Source organism: Mustelus asterias, chromosome 24 (genome assembly GCF_964213995.1).
Source record: "Mustelus asterias chromosome 24, sMusAst1.hap1.1, whole genome shotgun sequence".
In the NCBI taxonomy this organism is placed as follows: domain Eukaryota; kingdom Metazoa; phylum Chordata; class Chondrichthyes; order Carcharhiniformes; family Triakidae; genus Mustelus; species Mustelus asterias.
The window spans coordinates 48,117,859-48,132,741 of NC_135824.1; the positions used below are offsets into that span (position 1 = coordinate 48,117,859).

General features: G+C 45.1%; 1 protein-coding gene across 2 annotated transcripts in view; it reads right to left on the reverse strand.

The window, feature by feature from the left end:
• Positions 1-14,883, reverse strand: part of LOC144511368 (ryanodine receptor 1-like) — a 495,584-nt gene that overhangs the window by 99,673 nt on the left and 381,028 nt on the right. For both annotated transcript variants that reach the window (XM_078241663.1, XM_078241662.1), the window contains exons 76-80: positions 13,844-13,950; positions 7,335-7,386; positions 4,267-4,332; positions 1,989-2,088; positions 717-796 (exon numbers count right to left, since the gene is read on the reverse strand). In XM_078241663.1, the coding sequence (XP_078097789.1) occupies positions 717-796; positions 1,989-2,088; positions 4,267-4,332; positions 7,335-7,386; positions 13,844-13,950 (405 nt within the window). The remainder of the gene's footprint in view (positions 1-716; positions 797-1,988; positions 2,089-4,266; positions 4,333-7,334; positions 7,387-13,843; positions 13,951-14,883) is intronic.

Sequence of the window (14,883 nt, forward strand, 5' to 3'; positions counted from 1 at the left end):
ATTCCAGATTTTTTTTTTATTGAATTCAAATTCCACCATCTGCCGTGGCAGGATTCGAACCCGGATCCCAGAATGTTAGCTGAGTTTCTGGATTAATAGTCTGGTGATCATACCACTAGGCCATCACCTCCCCTTGATTGTACAACGGCGAATGTATCTTTCTGATATCACAATTATACTCATACATATTTTACCTCTTTCATAAACTAACTATAAATAGATAAATGCGAGGTGATGCATTTTGGTAGATTGAACCAGGCAGGATTTACTCAGTCAATGGTAGGGCGTTGGGCAGAGTTACAGAACAAAGAGATCTAGGGGCACATGTTCATAGCTCCTTGAAAGTGGAGTCACAGGTGGACAGGGTGGTGAAGAAGGCATTCAGTATGCTTGATTTCATTGGTCAGAACATTGGGACATCTTGTTGAAGTTGTACAAGACATTGGTAAGGCCACATTTGGAATACCGTGTACAGTTCTGGTCATGCTGTAAACCTCTATGACTCTATAAGTGCAAAAAATGCAAATTTGTATGATATAAAAACATAAAGTGCTGGAAAACCTCAGCAGGTCTGACAGCATCTGTGGAGAGAATAGAGCCAACGTCGAGAGTCTGGATGACCCTTCGTCAGAGCAAAGTTTTATGATAATGTACAAGTTATATTCAGCACAAAAATATTGAAAAAGGCAATAATATTAACGTATTATAATTTTTACCTGTTGAACCTCACAGTTACCGCCATTCAGAATGGAAATACCCAGTTTCAGGGTTGAGGAAACCATTGTACCCGGCTCACCTGAAATGGAGAAATAGAAAACTATTGGCAAAAGAGTCATCTGCTGCTTTTTCAATAATATAACTTAACCGAATCTAATGTGATTGCTGTTAAAACACGGTTACAACAATAGTGTAAGTTTCAGTTTAATACGTTATTTGCCTTTTCGTAAAGTTACCTCTTGTATGGTAAAATAGGCAGCAACCCCATTGAACCTAATGATTGGGTATTAGCTTGGTCGATGACTTATGCTGATAATGGTTTGACCAAATTGATAACCTTGGGTACAGAACATTCTTGTATGCTGAGGATCAAATTGAAAGCTCGTTACATTATAATGCGACCGGAACCCCAAGGTATATTATAATATTATGAAGTCAGACCAGACCCCAACAATGTTTCAATTTTGGCATAAATGTGAGGGAAGGATGCTTAGCCCCAGGAGTAATTTCGCTCTCAAATTAGGGATCCTTTTTCAAAACAAGCTTTATTCATAACACAGTGAAAATATAATTCTCAGAAAATGAAGCAGCTTTACACAACAGTTGAACAATCTTTAAACATAAACACCTCTATTTTCTTCAGTTCCAAATAAACAACAGTCTTACAGACTTAAACCCACTTTAAATACAGTCAGCAATCACAAATATACTTGCTATGAGTGGAGACAGCCTTGGAGATTTCAGTGATATATAGAGCTTTTAGAAGTCTGTAAAACTCTCCTCACGTCAACCAGAACAGCCAACCTCCAACCCCTTTTTGCACAAAGCCTGTTTCCTTCTGCACATCAACCATATTATCACATGACCATGTCAATCAATCTAATCTGAAATCTGAGGGCAATTTAAGTAAACAAAAGTGCATCAACAAGGGCATTATATTCCCCTGGCTGTGGAGTCAGGAGGAGGAGGAGTATTTTTCCTGACACCACTTTAAATTGTCTTCCCAATCGCTGCATCCCCTGCTCCTGACTTCCCTCTGCCCCATTCCAATGGAAAGAACTGGATGAACAAGATGTGGCTTAAACTTGTACAGCATGTGTTTCACTCTGCAGGAATCCATCGTTCTTGTGCAGGTGACATAAAGGTCAGGTGGGTACGTTGGCACCTTTTGCTCTTGGTCTTCTAGCACATGCTACAGGTTAGACATTACATTGATGAAATTGAAAAAAACCCAGACATATCTTAAAATTCATACACTTTAAAATCTGTACCTTTGCAAGCACTTATCATTTGCAGAACCATCTCAGCAGCTCCGCGGCTATGCAACCTGGATTGCTGGTACAGGAGTCTTTGTTTCTCCATCTCCTTTTCCTAAGAGGAGAGTACAATGGCATGAGTTTTCTCAGTCCAGTACAAAGAAAATATTAATTTTCTTGTCGTCCCTGTAGCCTAACTCATTGTTAAAAACAAGACAATAAATGCACCATTAACCCCTTCAAATCTTCAGTAGCTTAGCAGTGATGCAGATGAAGTGGAGGTGCATGCTGCAAATCTACTGCGCCACTATAAACATGATTTAGGGTCACATGAACTGAACAAGGCTTCTGAGCTCTTGCATTTCCTTGGAGCAGTACCTGCTCTCTGTTTGCATGCTCTCACAGCTCTGGCAGCAAAACCCCACCCCATCCCTCACAGCCCTTGCAACACCTCCCGGCTCTCACATCCCTTTTTTTCATATTCATTCGTGGGACATAGGCGTCGCTGGCTGGGCTAGCATTTATTATCCATCCCTAGTCGCCCTTGAACTGAGTGGCTTGCTAAGCCATTTGAGAGTCAACCACATTGCTGTGGCTCTGGAATCACATGTAGGCCAGACCAGGAAAGGACAGCAGATTTCCTTCCCTGAAAGGACATTAATGAACCAGATGGGTTTCTCCGACAATCGAAAATGGTTTCATGGTCATCAGTAGATTCTTAATTCCAGATATTTCTATTGAATTCAAATTCCACCTCTGGCAAGATTCGAATCCGGGTCCCCAGAACATTGACTGAGTTTCTGGATTAATAATCTAGCAATAATACCACTAGGCCATCACCTCCCCAATGGACCCTCATGTCAGAGTGTCCCTCAACCTTCTCCGCAAGAGTTGGTCTCCCTGCACACGGATGCCCGTTAGTATATTGGAAAACAAGGGAGTAGCAGAGATGCTTAATAAGTATTTTGCTGTGCTTTTTGCAGAGGGCACTGACAATACAGGGGGACTGAAGGAGAATGTGGAAGAGCCACTGCTGGAGATAAATATGCAATAGAGCGTTTTATAAAAGAAGTTATCAGAAATAAAAAAGTCATTAGGCGAAGATCATATACATCAAAGGAGCTCTAGAGGTGATATTGGGGCATTAACAGAACAAAAACTTTATTACAGGACACTTGCTCAGAGGGGGAAATATAGGCATTTTGGTCTTACGTCTGTGGTGCTTAACCCTTTAGAATCCATAACACAGAATGAATGACTCAACATGTTCTAAGACCATAGGATATGGGAGAAGTGGGCCATTTGGCCCATCAAGTCTTCTGCCGCCATTCAATGAGATCATGACTGATCTGATATTGTAATCCTCAACTCCACTTTCCCACCTTATCCCCATAACCCTTGATTCCCTTACTGATTAAAAATCTGCCTGCTAAGTGAGGCACATGCATAAAAGTGAGTTACGTTCGACTAATTTAAATTATTTTTCTCAGGTAATCCTGCTACATCGACAAAAGGATTAGCATTAATGTGTGTACTATTGACGTGTTACATGTTACGGTGGAACTGTATCTGTATCGTCAACAGCCTGGAACACACAATCTTCAGTCAGTGTAAAGACACAGACATTCTTCAACTGTTTGGTTGCTTTCATTGATGGAAGGGAATTGAATTTCAGAACTTAAACTCTCTGGAAATGTTGTAGTCCATCACAGACTTCACAGAATACTACAGCACAGAAGAGGCCTTTCGGCCCATCGAGTCTGCAAGGACGCATGAAATGCCCTGACCTGCCCACCTAATCCCAGCACTTGGCCCATAGCCTTGAATGTTATGGTATGTCAAGTACTCATCCTGGTACCTTTTAAAGGATGTGAGGCATCCCGGCTCCACCACCCTCCCAGGCAGCGCATTCCAGACCGTCACCTGAGTAAAAATGGTTTTCCTCAAATCCCCCCTAAACTTCCCACCCCTCACTTGTAACTTGTGTCCCCTCGTGACTGACCCTTCAACTAAGGGGAACAGCTGCTCCCTATCCACCCTGTCCATGCCCCTCATAATCTTGTACAGCTCGATCAGGTCGCCCCTCAGTCTTCTCTGCTCAGACAAAAACAACCCAAGCTGGTCCAACCTTTCTTCATAACTTAAATGTTCCATCCCTGGCAGCATCCTGGTAAATCTCCTCTGCACCCCCTCCAGTGTGTTCACGTCCTTCCTATAATGTGGCGACCAGAACCGCACACAGTACTCCAGCTGTGGCCTCACCAAAGTTCTATACAACTCCATCATGACTTACTTCGAAGGTAAGCTCGGCACCCTCCTCCTCTTCCTCCTCATCACCTTCCTCTTTAATGTGGCAACTCTGAAATCAAAACAACGACAGATAAGGCCCAGTCAGTAACTTATGAGGTTTAACACGAGAAAGGGCCAGAGTAGGATTTGGGCGACAAGATTAACGCAAAATATATATGGCTTGTCCTGGGATAATTAATAGGATATGGTTTCACAGCAGCTGGATGGAAACACTTGTTTGTTTTTTGATAGTTACTATAGAAATTCAGTACTCTTGATATGAATAAAATTAACAGTCAAATCATAATATCTGAGGGTGAGTGTATCAGGTTGTGTGTATCCAACCACTCTTGAATTGTGACTTGCTTGGAGTGGTTTTCTGGTCGCGTTCGTCCCGAAACCATAAAATCCTGCCCGAGGTCAATGGACTATTCCATGGTCTGCCCCTCACCTGCTCCGATTCCCATGGCGGGCGGGACGGTAAAATTCTGGCCATTATATTTACATAAAAACGTCTTTGTGGCTATCATTTGTATATGAACCGTGACATTGTCAACAGGCTATTTGGCCAACGAGAACAGTGTAGTAGGCCGATGCTATCCTTGACATCTGTAGATGGGATTTTCCGGCCGGTCCCGCTAGCGGGATTTTCTGGCCCCACCGACGGTGACCCCCCCACTGCGGGTTCCGCAGCGAGAACAATGGGAAACCCCATTTACAGTGGCGGGACAAGAAGATCTCGCTGCCGGCCCAAGGACGGGCCGCTTCCGCAAAAAACAGGCTGCAGGTGAGCGGAACATCCTGCCAATGGACTTCCAGCAGGACGCTGGGTAGTGGTCTGGAGGGGGAACGGACTGATTTTCCTCATGACAGTTCAAGCCGATGATAGTAACCCAGCCACTGCCCTTGTGAAAAAAATCAGCCAGCACGGCAAATTCGGGGGAAAAAAACCTTTCGAGTTTACGTGGTTCAACATTAGCCTGGAATTCCAGGCGGCAATTCGATAGATTCCCAGTCGAGGGGCTGAAAAATGAGTGGTTTGTCTGAATTCTCTCTTTTTAAAATTAAAGGAAAGGCTTTGAGTTTTACAAGAACACCGGATATCTCAAAGTACTCAAGAGTGACTTTTGAAATATAGTCATTGTTGTAATGTAGGAAATGCAGCAGCCAATTTGAGCACAGCAAATCCCCACAAATAGTAATGTGATAATGACCAATAATCTGGGGTTTTTTTGTCAATTGAGGGGTAAATATTGGTCTGGACATCAAGGAGGAGTCCCTGCTCTTCTTCAATGTAGCACAAGGGGATCTTTAACATCCACCCAGGCAGGCAGATAAGGCCATGGTTTAACATCTCATCTGAAAGACGGCACACTTGACAGTGCAACGCTCCCTCAGTGCTGCACTGAAGTGTCAACCCAGATTTATTCATCTCAAGCAGTACTATTCGAGCAGAAAAAGCCATGATCTCATGTGCTCATTAAAGGAGACACATTAAGAGAAGTTCACATTTAAAGGAAACGAATTTGAATTTTGCTGATGTCATAAACCTTGCCAGGTAATAAGTGCTAGATTAAATTTGTTGTCGTACTGTAACAGAGTTATGGCTCTCACTGGAGCTGAATATGCCTAGAAACCACAATGTCTGCATTAGAAAGGGACGTCAGGGTTCCCTTGTGCAACTGGCTGACCATCACTTGCCATTTTCTGTTGCAACGCCCCACTTGTGCAAGAAGGGCATAGAATCATAGAATCCGACAGTGCGGAAGGAGGCCATTCGGCCCATCGAGTCTGCACTGACCATAATCCCACCCAGGCCCTATCCCCATGCACCCACCCTAGTCATTTCCACTGACACTAAAGGGGCAATTTAGCATGGCCAATCCACCTAACCAGCAAATCTTTAGACTGTGGGGGGAAACCCACACAGCCACGGGGAGGATATGCAAACTCCACTCCAGCCATGATCGTGATGAATGGTGGAGCAGGCTCGAAGGGCAAAATGGCCTCCTCCTGCTCCTATCTTCTATGTTTCTATACAGACAGTGACCCAAGCCGGGAATTGAACCCGGGTCTCTGGCACTGTGAGGCTGCATGCTAGGCGCTGTGCCACCGTGCCACAGTTTACAAGATTCAATTTGGATAAGGGCACCAGTGATTTGATTTGATTTATTACTGTCACATATAGAGATAGTGACAGTGAAAAGTATTGTTTTGCGTGCTATCCAAATGAATTATACCATACATAGCTCGCAAAGAGTCGCTGCGTTCCGGCGCCATCTTGAAACATAGATATGGTCAAGCCATAGTGAAATCAGTACCACCTCCCCATTCTCTCTTCACTCCCTGTGTTGTGGGGACTGGCTGCAACGTTTGCCACTAATGTGCACCAGCAGGCATGAAGAACTCTTCCCAAACATACTAATGACCTTGGACACTCAAAATGTGGGATGAATATGGACCATTGACCCTGGGATATCACCAAGGCTGAGTAACCAGGGAGTCATAGCTTGAATTTTAAATTTGTGTGCCTCAGGAGTTTTTGTTTAGAGGAAGTCAGAAAATACAGAGCGTGATAAGTAGCAACTGATTAAGGGTGGCATGGTGGCACAGTGGTTAGCACTGCTGCCTCACAGCCCCAGGGACCTGGGTTCGATTCCCGGCTTGGGTGACTGTGTGGAGTTTGCACGTTCTACCCGTGTCTGCGTGGGTTTCCTCCGGGTGCTCCGGTTTCCTCCCACAGTCCAAAGATGTGCTAGTTAGGTGGATTGGGTGTGACAAATTATCCATTAGTGTCAAGGCGATTAGCTGGGTAAATATATGAGGTTACAGGGATAGGGCTTGGGTGGGATAGTTGTCGGTGCAGGCCTGAATGACCCCTTCTACGCTGTAGGGATTCTATTCTATGATTCTAAAAGGGAATATTGGCCTTTTTTGAATTTCCAAATGTTTGATGCCAAAACAGTGCAGTTTGATAAGTTTATTACTTTTTAAAATCACAGCGTGGGAGAGTGTTTCATCCCTGTTGAAATAGTTTGAAATATTTATCAGAATAAATAAAGGTATACTGACCTTTGCCATGATATCAGCATATGACATGTACAGATGGTCCATTTCTAGTTTGCTGGGTGATTCAAAAAAACATTTATTTTAACACATGCTTAAACACAAATGAAAATGCAACTGAAACAAGACATTTTAAAACATGCCATATTCACCATGGAATCCCCACAGTGCAGAAGGAGGCCATTCAGCCCACCGACTCTGCACCAACAACAATCCCACCCAGGCCCCATCCCCACAACACAAGAGTGCCAAATTTCAAATCATCACAGCAACTCATACTACAGCAGAAAAAACACAGAACCGTACAGCACAGGAACAGGCCCTTCGACTCACGATGTTGTGTCGAACATGACGCCAAATTAAACTAATCCCTTCTGCCTGCCCTTGGTCCATATCTCTCTATTTCTTGCATATTCATTGCTTATCTAAAAGCCCCTTAAACATCTCGATGGCATCAGCCTCCACCACCATCCCTGGCAGTGCATTCCAGACACCAACCACTTTCTGTGTAAGAAAACTTGTCCCTCATGTCTCCTTTTCCCTTCTCACCTTAAGTGCATGACCTCGAGTAGTAGCCATTTCAACTCTGGGAAAAAGACTTCGACTCTCAACCCTATCTGTGCCTCTCATAATTTTATAGACTTCCAGAGAAAACGACCCTAGTTTGTCCAGCCTCTCCTTATAGCTCATACCCTCTAATCCAGGCCTCATCCTGGTAAACCTCTTCTGCACTCTCTCCAAAGCCTCCACATCCTCCCTGTAATGTGGGGACCAGAATTGAATGCAATGCTCGAAGTGCGGCCTAACCAAAGTTTTATAAAGCTGCAACATGACATCCTGACTCTTGTACTCAATGCCCCGACCTATAAAGCATGCCATACACCTTTTTTTTAACCACACAATGTATTTGTGTGGCCACTTTCAGGGAGCTATGTACTTGAACCCCAAGATCCCTCTGTACATCAATGCTGCTCAGAGTCCTGCCATTAACCGTATACTTAACCTCAACATTTGATCTCCCAAAAGCGCAGCACATCACAGTGCTGATTGGATGGCAAGCTGACTCTGATTGGCTGAGGCGTTGCCACGGAGAAAAGCAATGGGGAACTATAGGCTCCCCAAACTCTCCAGGAATTGAAAAAAGGCGTAAGGCTCAAGAATATTCCTTCTCTTTGCAGAGAATGGGTCTCTACGTATAAATGTATGTCACTTCCAGCGAGCATAAATGAGCCGTTCTACGTGTCTGATTGATTATCTAAAACTGGTTGTTAGTACAGCTATTATCACACTCGGGATTATTCAGCAAGTACTGCCTGACCACAGAATCACATCGAACAGTAGATGTTTTCGTAGAATCCCTACAGTACAGAAGGAGGCCATTCAGACCATCATGTCTGCACCGACGCTCTGACAGAACATCCTACCCAGGCCAATCTATGGATCTACCCTGTAACCCCGTGCATTTACCCCACTAATCCGAATCCCCCTAATCTACACATCTTTGGATTTTACCGGCTTGCCTGCCCCGGAATCGGGGTGGGCAAAGCTCACAGAAGGGCATTCTCCATTGGTCTCGGGCGCGATGTAAGAGCCTTGGGTGGGCGTGGCAGTAAAATTCCAGCCAAAGGGTCAATTTAGCATGGCCAATCCACCTAATCTGAAAATCTTTGGACACTAAGGGTCATAGAACATAGAACAGTACAGCACAGAACAGGCTCTTCGGCCCACGATGTTGTGCCGAGCTTGATCTGAAACCAAGATCAAGCTATCCCACTCCCTATCATCCTGGTGTGCTCCATGTGCCTATCCAATAACCGCTGAAATGTTCCTAAAGTGTCTGACTCCACTATCACTGCAGGCAGCCCATTCCACACCCCAACCACTCTCTGCGTAAAGAACCTACCTCTGATATTCTTCCTATATCTCCCACCATGAACCCTATAGTTATGCCCCCTTGTAATAGCTCCATCCACCCGAGGAAATAGTCTTTGAACATTCACTCTATCTATCCCCTTCATCATTTTATAAACCTCTATTAAGTCTCCCCTCAGCCTCCTCCGCTCCAGAGAGAACAGCCCTAGCTCCCTCAGCCTTTCCTCATAAGACCTACCCTCCAAACCAGGCAGCATCCTGGTAAATCTCCTCTGCACTCTTTCCAGCGCTTCCACATCCTTCTTGTAGTGAGGTGACCAGAACTGCACACAATATTCCAAATGTGGTCTCACCAAGGCCCTGTACAGTTGCAGCATAACCCCACGGCTCTTAAACTCCAACCTCCTGTTAATAAAAGCTAAGACGTGGAGATGCCGGCGTTGGACTGGGGTAAACACAGTAAGAAGTTTAACAACACCAGGTTAAAGTCCAACAGGTTTATTTGGTAGCAAAAGCCACACAAGCTTTCGGAGCTGCAAGCCCCTTCTTCAGGTGAGTGGGAATTCTGTTCACAAACAGAGCATATAAAGACACAAACTCAATTTACATGAATAATGGTTGGAATGCGAATACTTACAACTAATCAAGTCTTTAAGAAACAAAACAACATGAGTGGAGAGAGCATCAAGACAGGCTAAAAAGATGTGTATTGTCTCCAGACAAGACAGCCAGTGAAACTCTGTGGGGGTTACAAATAGTGGGACATGAACCCAATATCCCGGTTGAGGCCGTCCTCGTGTGTGCGGAACTTGGCTATCAGTTTCTGCTCAGCGACTCTGCGCTGTCGCGTGTCGCGAAGGCCGCCTTGGAGAACGCTTACCCGAATATCAGAGGCCGAATGCCCGTGACCGCTGAAGTGCTCCCCAACAGGAAGAGACAGTCTTGCCTGGTGATTGTCGAGCGGTGTTCATTCATCCGTTGTCGCAGCGTCTGCATAGTTTCCCCAATGTACCATGCCTCGGGACATCCTTTCTTGCAGCGTATCAGGTAGACAACGTTGGCCGAGTTGCAAGAGTATGTACCGTGTACCTGGTGGATGGTGTTCTCACGTGAGATGATGGCATCTGTGTCGATGATCCGGCACGTCTTGCAGAGGTTGCTGTGGCAGGGTTGTGTGGTGTCATGGTCACTGTTCTCCTGAAGGCTGGGTAGTTTGCTGCGGACAATGGTCTGTTTGAGGTTGTGTGGTTGTTTGAAGGCAAGAAGTGGGGGTGTGGGGATGGCCTTGGCGAGATGTTCGTCTTCATCAATGACATGTTGAAGGCTCCGGAGGAGATGCCGTAGCTTCTCCGCTCCGGGGAAGTACTGGACAACGAAGGGTACTCTGTCCACTGTGTCCCGTGTTTGTCTTCTGAGGAGGTCGGTGCGGTTTTTCGCTGTGGCGCGTTGGAACTGTTGATCAATGAGTCGAGCGCCATATCCTGTTCTTATGAGGGCATCTTTCAGCGTCTGGAGGTGTCTGTTGCGATCCTCCTCATCCGAGCAGATCCTGTGTATACGGAGGGCTTGTCCGTAGGGGATGGCTTCTTTAACGTGTTTAGGGTGGAAGCTGGAGAAGTGGAGCATCGTGAGGTTATCTGTGGGTTTGCGGTACAGTGAGGTGCTGAGGTGACCGTCCTTAATGGAGATACGTGTGTCCAAGAATGCAACCGATTCTGGAGAGTAGTCTATGGTGAGTCTGATGGTGGGATGGAACTTGTTGATGTCATCATAGAGTTGTTTCAGTGATTGTTCACCATGACTCATGACTCAACATGTCATTGATGAAGACAAACATCTCGCCAAGGCCATCCCCACTTCTTGCCTTCAAACAACCACACAACCTCAAACAGACCATTGTCCACAGCAAACTACCCAGCCTTCAGGAGAACAGTGACCATGACACCACACAACCCTGCCACAGCAACCTCTGCAAGACGTGCCGGATCATCGACACAGATGCCATCATCTCACGTGAGAACACCATCCACCAGGTACACGGTACATACTCTTGCAACTCGGCCAACGTTGTCTACCTGATACGCTGCAAGAAAGGATGTCCCGAGGCATGGTACATTGGGGAAACTATGCAGACGCTGCGACAACGGATGAATGAACACCGCTCGACAATCACCAGGCAAGACTGTTCTCTTCCTGTTGGGGAGCACTTCAGCGGTCACGGGCATTCGGCCTCTGATATTCGGGTAAGCGTTCTCCAAGGCGGCCTTCGCGACAACGACGGCGCAGAGTCGCTGAGCAGAAACTGATAGCCAAGTTCCGCACACACGAGGACGGCCTCAACCGGGATATTGGGTTCATGTCCCACTATTTGTAACCCCCACAGAGTTTCACTGGCTGTCTTGTCTGGAGACAATACACATCTTTTTAGCCTGTCTTGATGCTCTCTCCACTCATGTTGTTTTGTTTCTTAAAGACTTGATTAGTTGTAAGTATTCGCATTCCAACCATTATTCATGTAAATTGAGTTTGTGTCTTTATATGCTCTGTTTGTGAACAGAATTCCCACTCACCTGAAGAAGGGGCTTGCAGCTCCGAAAGCTTGTGTGGCTTTTGCTACCAAATAAACCTGTTGGACTTTAACCTGGTGTTGTTAAACTTCTTACAATAAAAGCTAACACACTATAGGCCTTCTTCACAGCTCTATCCACTTGAGTGGCAACCTTTAGAGATCTGTGGATATGGACCCCAAGATCTCTCTGTTCCTCCACAGTCTTCAGAACCCTACCTTTGACCCTGTAATCCACATTTAAATTAGTCCTACCAAAATGAATCACCTCACATTTATCAGGGTTAAACTCCATTTGCCATTTTTCAGCCCAGCTTTGCATCCTATCTATGTCTCTTTGCAGCCTACAACACCCCTCCACCTCATCCACTACTCCACCAATTTTGGTGTCATCAGCAAATTTACTGATCCACCCTTCAGCCCCCTCCTCTAAGTCATTAATAAAAATCACAAAGAGCAGAGGACCAAGCACTGATCCCTGTGGCACTCCGCTAGCAACCTGCCTCCAATCCGAAAATTTTCCCTCCACCACCACCCTCTGTCTTCGATCGGACAGCCAGTTACCTATCCAATCGGCCAACTTTCCCTCTATCCCACACCTCCTCACTTTCATCATAAGCCGACCATGGGGGACCTTATCAAACGCCTTACTAAAATCCATGTATATGACATCAACTGCACTACCTTCCCTAAGGATGGGATTTAGCATATTGGATATTTAGCATGACCAATCCACCCAACCTACACATCTTTAGACACTAAGGGGCAATTTAGCATGACCAATCCACCTACCCTGCACATCTTTGGACACTAAGGGGAAACTTAGCATGGCCAATCCACCTAATCTGCACATCTTTGGGCTGTGGGAGGAAACTGAAGGAGGGAAACCTGGAGGAAACCCAGGGGAGAATGTGCATTCTTCACACAGACACAGTCACCCAAGGCCAGAATTGAACCCGGGTCCTTGGCGCTGTGAGGCAGCAGTGCTAACCACTGTGTCACTGTGATAAGTAATAATTAATTCAATAGGAAAATAAGGAGAAACCTCTTTGCTTGAAAGTGTTTGAGACAAATGGGTTCCAAAGAAAAGTAGGCAACTACACAAGAGGTAAGAAAATAGAAAGATGAGCTGGAAGGCTAAGATCAGGTAGATGGAATGAGAGGATTCTGGTGTGGGATATAAACTTCAGTGCAGATTCGTTGAGCCAAATGGCCTGTTTGTGTGCTTCATATTTTTTATAATTCTATATTGATAAGTTTAATGTTTTTCCAATATTAAAATAAAGTTGGAGAACATTTTGTATATTGCCAACTCTAATCTTTGCACTACCGTTTATGTCTGGGGCCACTCTATTATTTGCCCTCTTATTTAAGTTTAAGTTTATTTATTTATTCGTCACAAGTATGCTTACATTAACACTGCAATGAAGTTAGTGAAAATCCCTTAGTCGCCACACTCCGGCACCTGTTTGGGTACACTGAGGGAGAATTTAGCATGGCCAATGCACCTAACCTGCACATCTTTGGGCTGTGGGAGGAAACCGGAGTACCCGGAGGAAACTCGTGCGGACACGGGGAGAACGTTCAGACTCCGCACAGACAGTGACCCAAGCCGGGGATCGAACCCGGGTCCCTGGTGCTGTGAGGCAGCAGTGCTCAAGCTGGTTTTGAAAATGGATCTCATTCTTATTTTACACACCTTGCACCAGCACAGATCAGTTAGAGGCCAAATAAATCTGTTGATACCCTGGCTCAACAATATATCTTAACTCCAACCCAACTTAGATTTTGATTTTCCTCATCAACTGTCCTTCTGTTTGTTTTAAGTGGGGCTGCAATGTTGGGCGCATTGTTCTGTTGTGGACCCACACCCAGTAGGAAGTAGATTTAAATTGGCAGGTTTTCAGACATAAAGAGCCCACCTGGATCACAAAACTTGTGATCCAGGTGGGCTCCATAAAACACTTTGGAGCTTTTGACCTGAACTATTACAACATACTGTCAGCGCAACATTTTAACAAAAACTGCCATCAATTCTTAGTGTTAAAACGGCACAGAATATTATGTAAATCTCTACCTTTTCTCAGTCAGAGCGGTACGGCTAAAGTGCAGAATCAACTGGTGAAGTGGATCAGGTTTCGTCTCTTCTGTCACTTCCTCCTCTTCTTCCGCTTCACCTGATTTCTATTCATACAGCGACCACAATGAACAATGTAACTTGGATAATGGCTTGAACAAACTTTTCAAATGTGCTATTACGCGCACTTTTACATACGCAGCATGATGCAAAAACCTTGCTGTGCAAGAGTGTACCCAGGTAATCTTGCATTAAAATTCCACACCTTCATGACAGAGTTCGCCACTCGTTTCACCAGTGCTTGGAGAATTCAAATAAAAATCTCCCAGTTGCTAACACAGCTTCCACGTTCAATCTCACGCAAATCACAAACATGTGCACGTGTAACACAACTTTTTCGACAGGCTGACACATACCTTGCATTAGTGGACGTTGTGCACATGCACCCATGCAGCACTGTTAATGCATTATTGGTTACAAGAGATTAAGAGTCACACTGGAAGGCAACATCTTGCAGGGGATTTTATAAAATTGTCCCAAGTAGTTCGATTATTTAAAAACAGAATTAAGGCTCCATATTTTTTTGAGAGGCTTTCATGCCACGGGACTTGCAGTCCTCTGACATGACGCCTTGCCTCTTGTATTCCTAGATTCTTTTCCTTTCACATGGTACAACAGGTGGTTTCACATTTAATTATTTCAAAGGGCAAAGATGAAACCTCTATTGATGAGCTGCCGCTGTTTCTGACCTCGCAAAGTCAAATGAAAGAATGAGCATTCACTGGTGTTATAATGAATTATCCGTTTCAAAGGTGGCTAACAAGGTAGGGATTCCGTACATCATTTGGATTGGATCTCTGATATTCACACAGACAGCAGGCTAGATTTCCATCCTCATTGTCTGGGTGGAAATCTGGCAAAGCAGATCACTCACGCATTGTGGAGTCCATCCAGTTTACATTCCATTGAAATCACGAGTGAAAATCGGGTGCATTTTGCGTTGGGCAGATGACGCACTCACCAGATCACCAACCATGGAG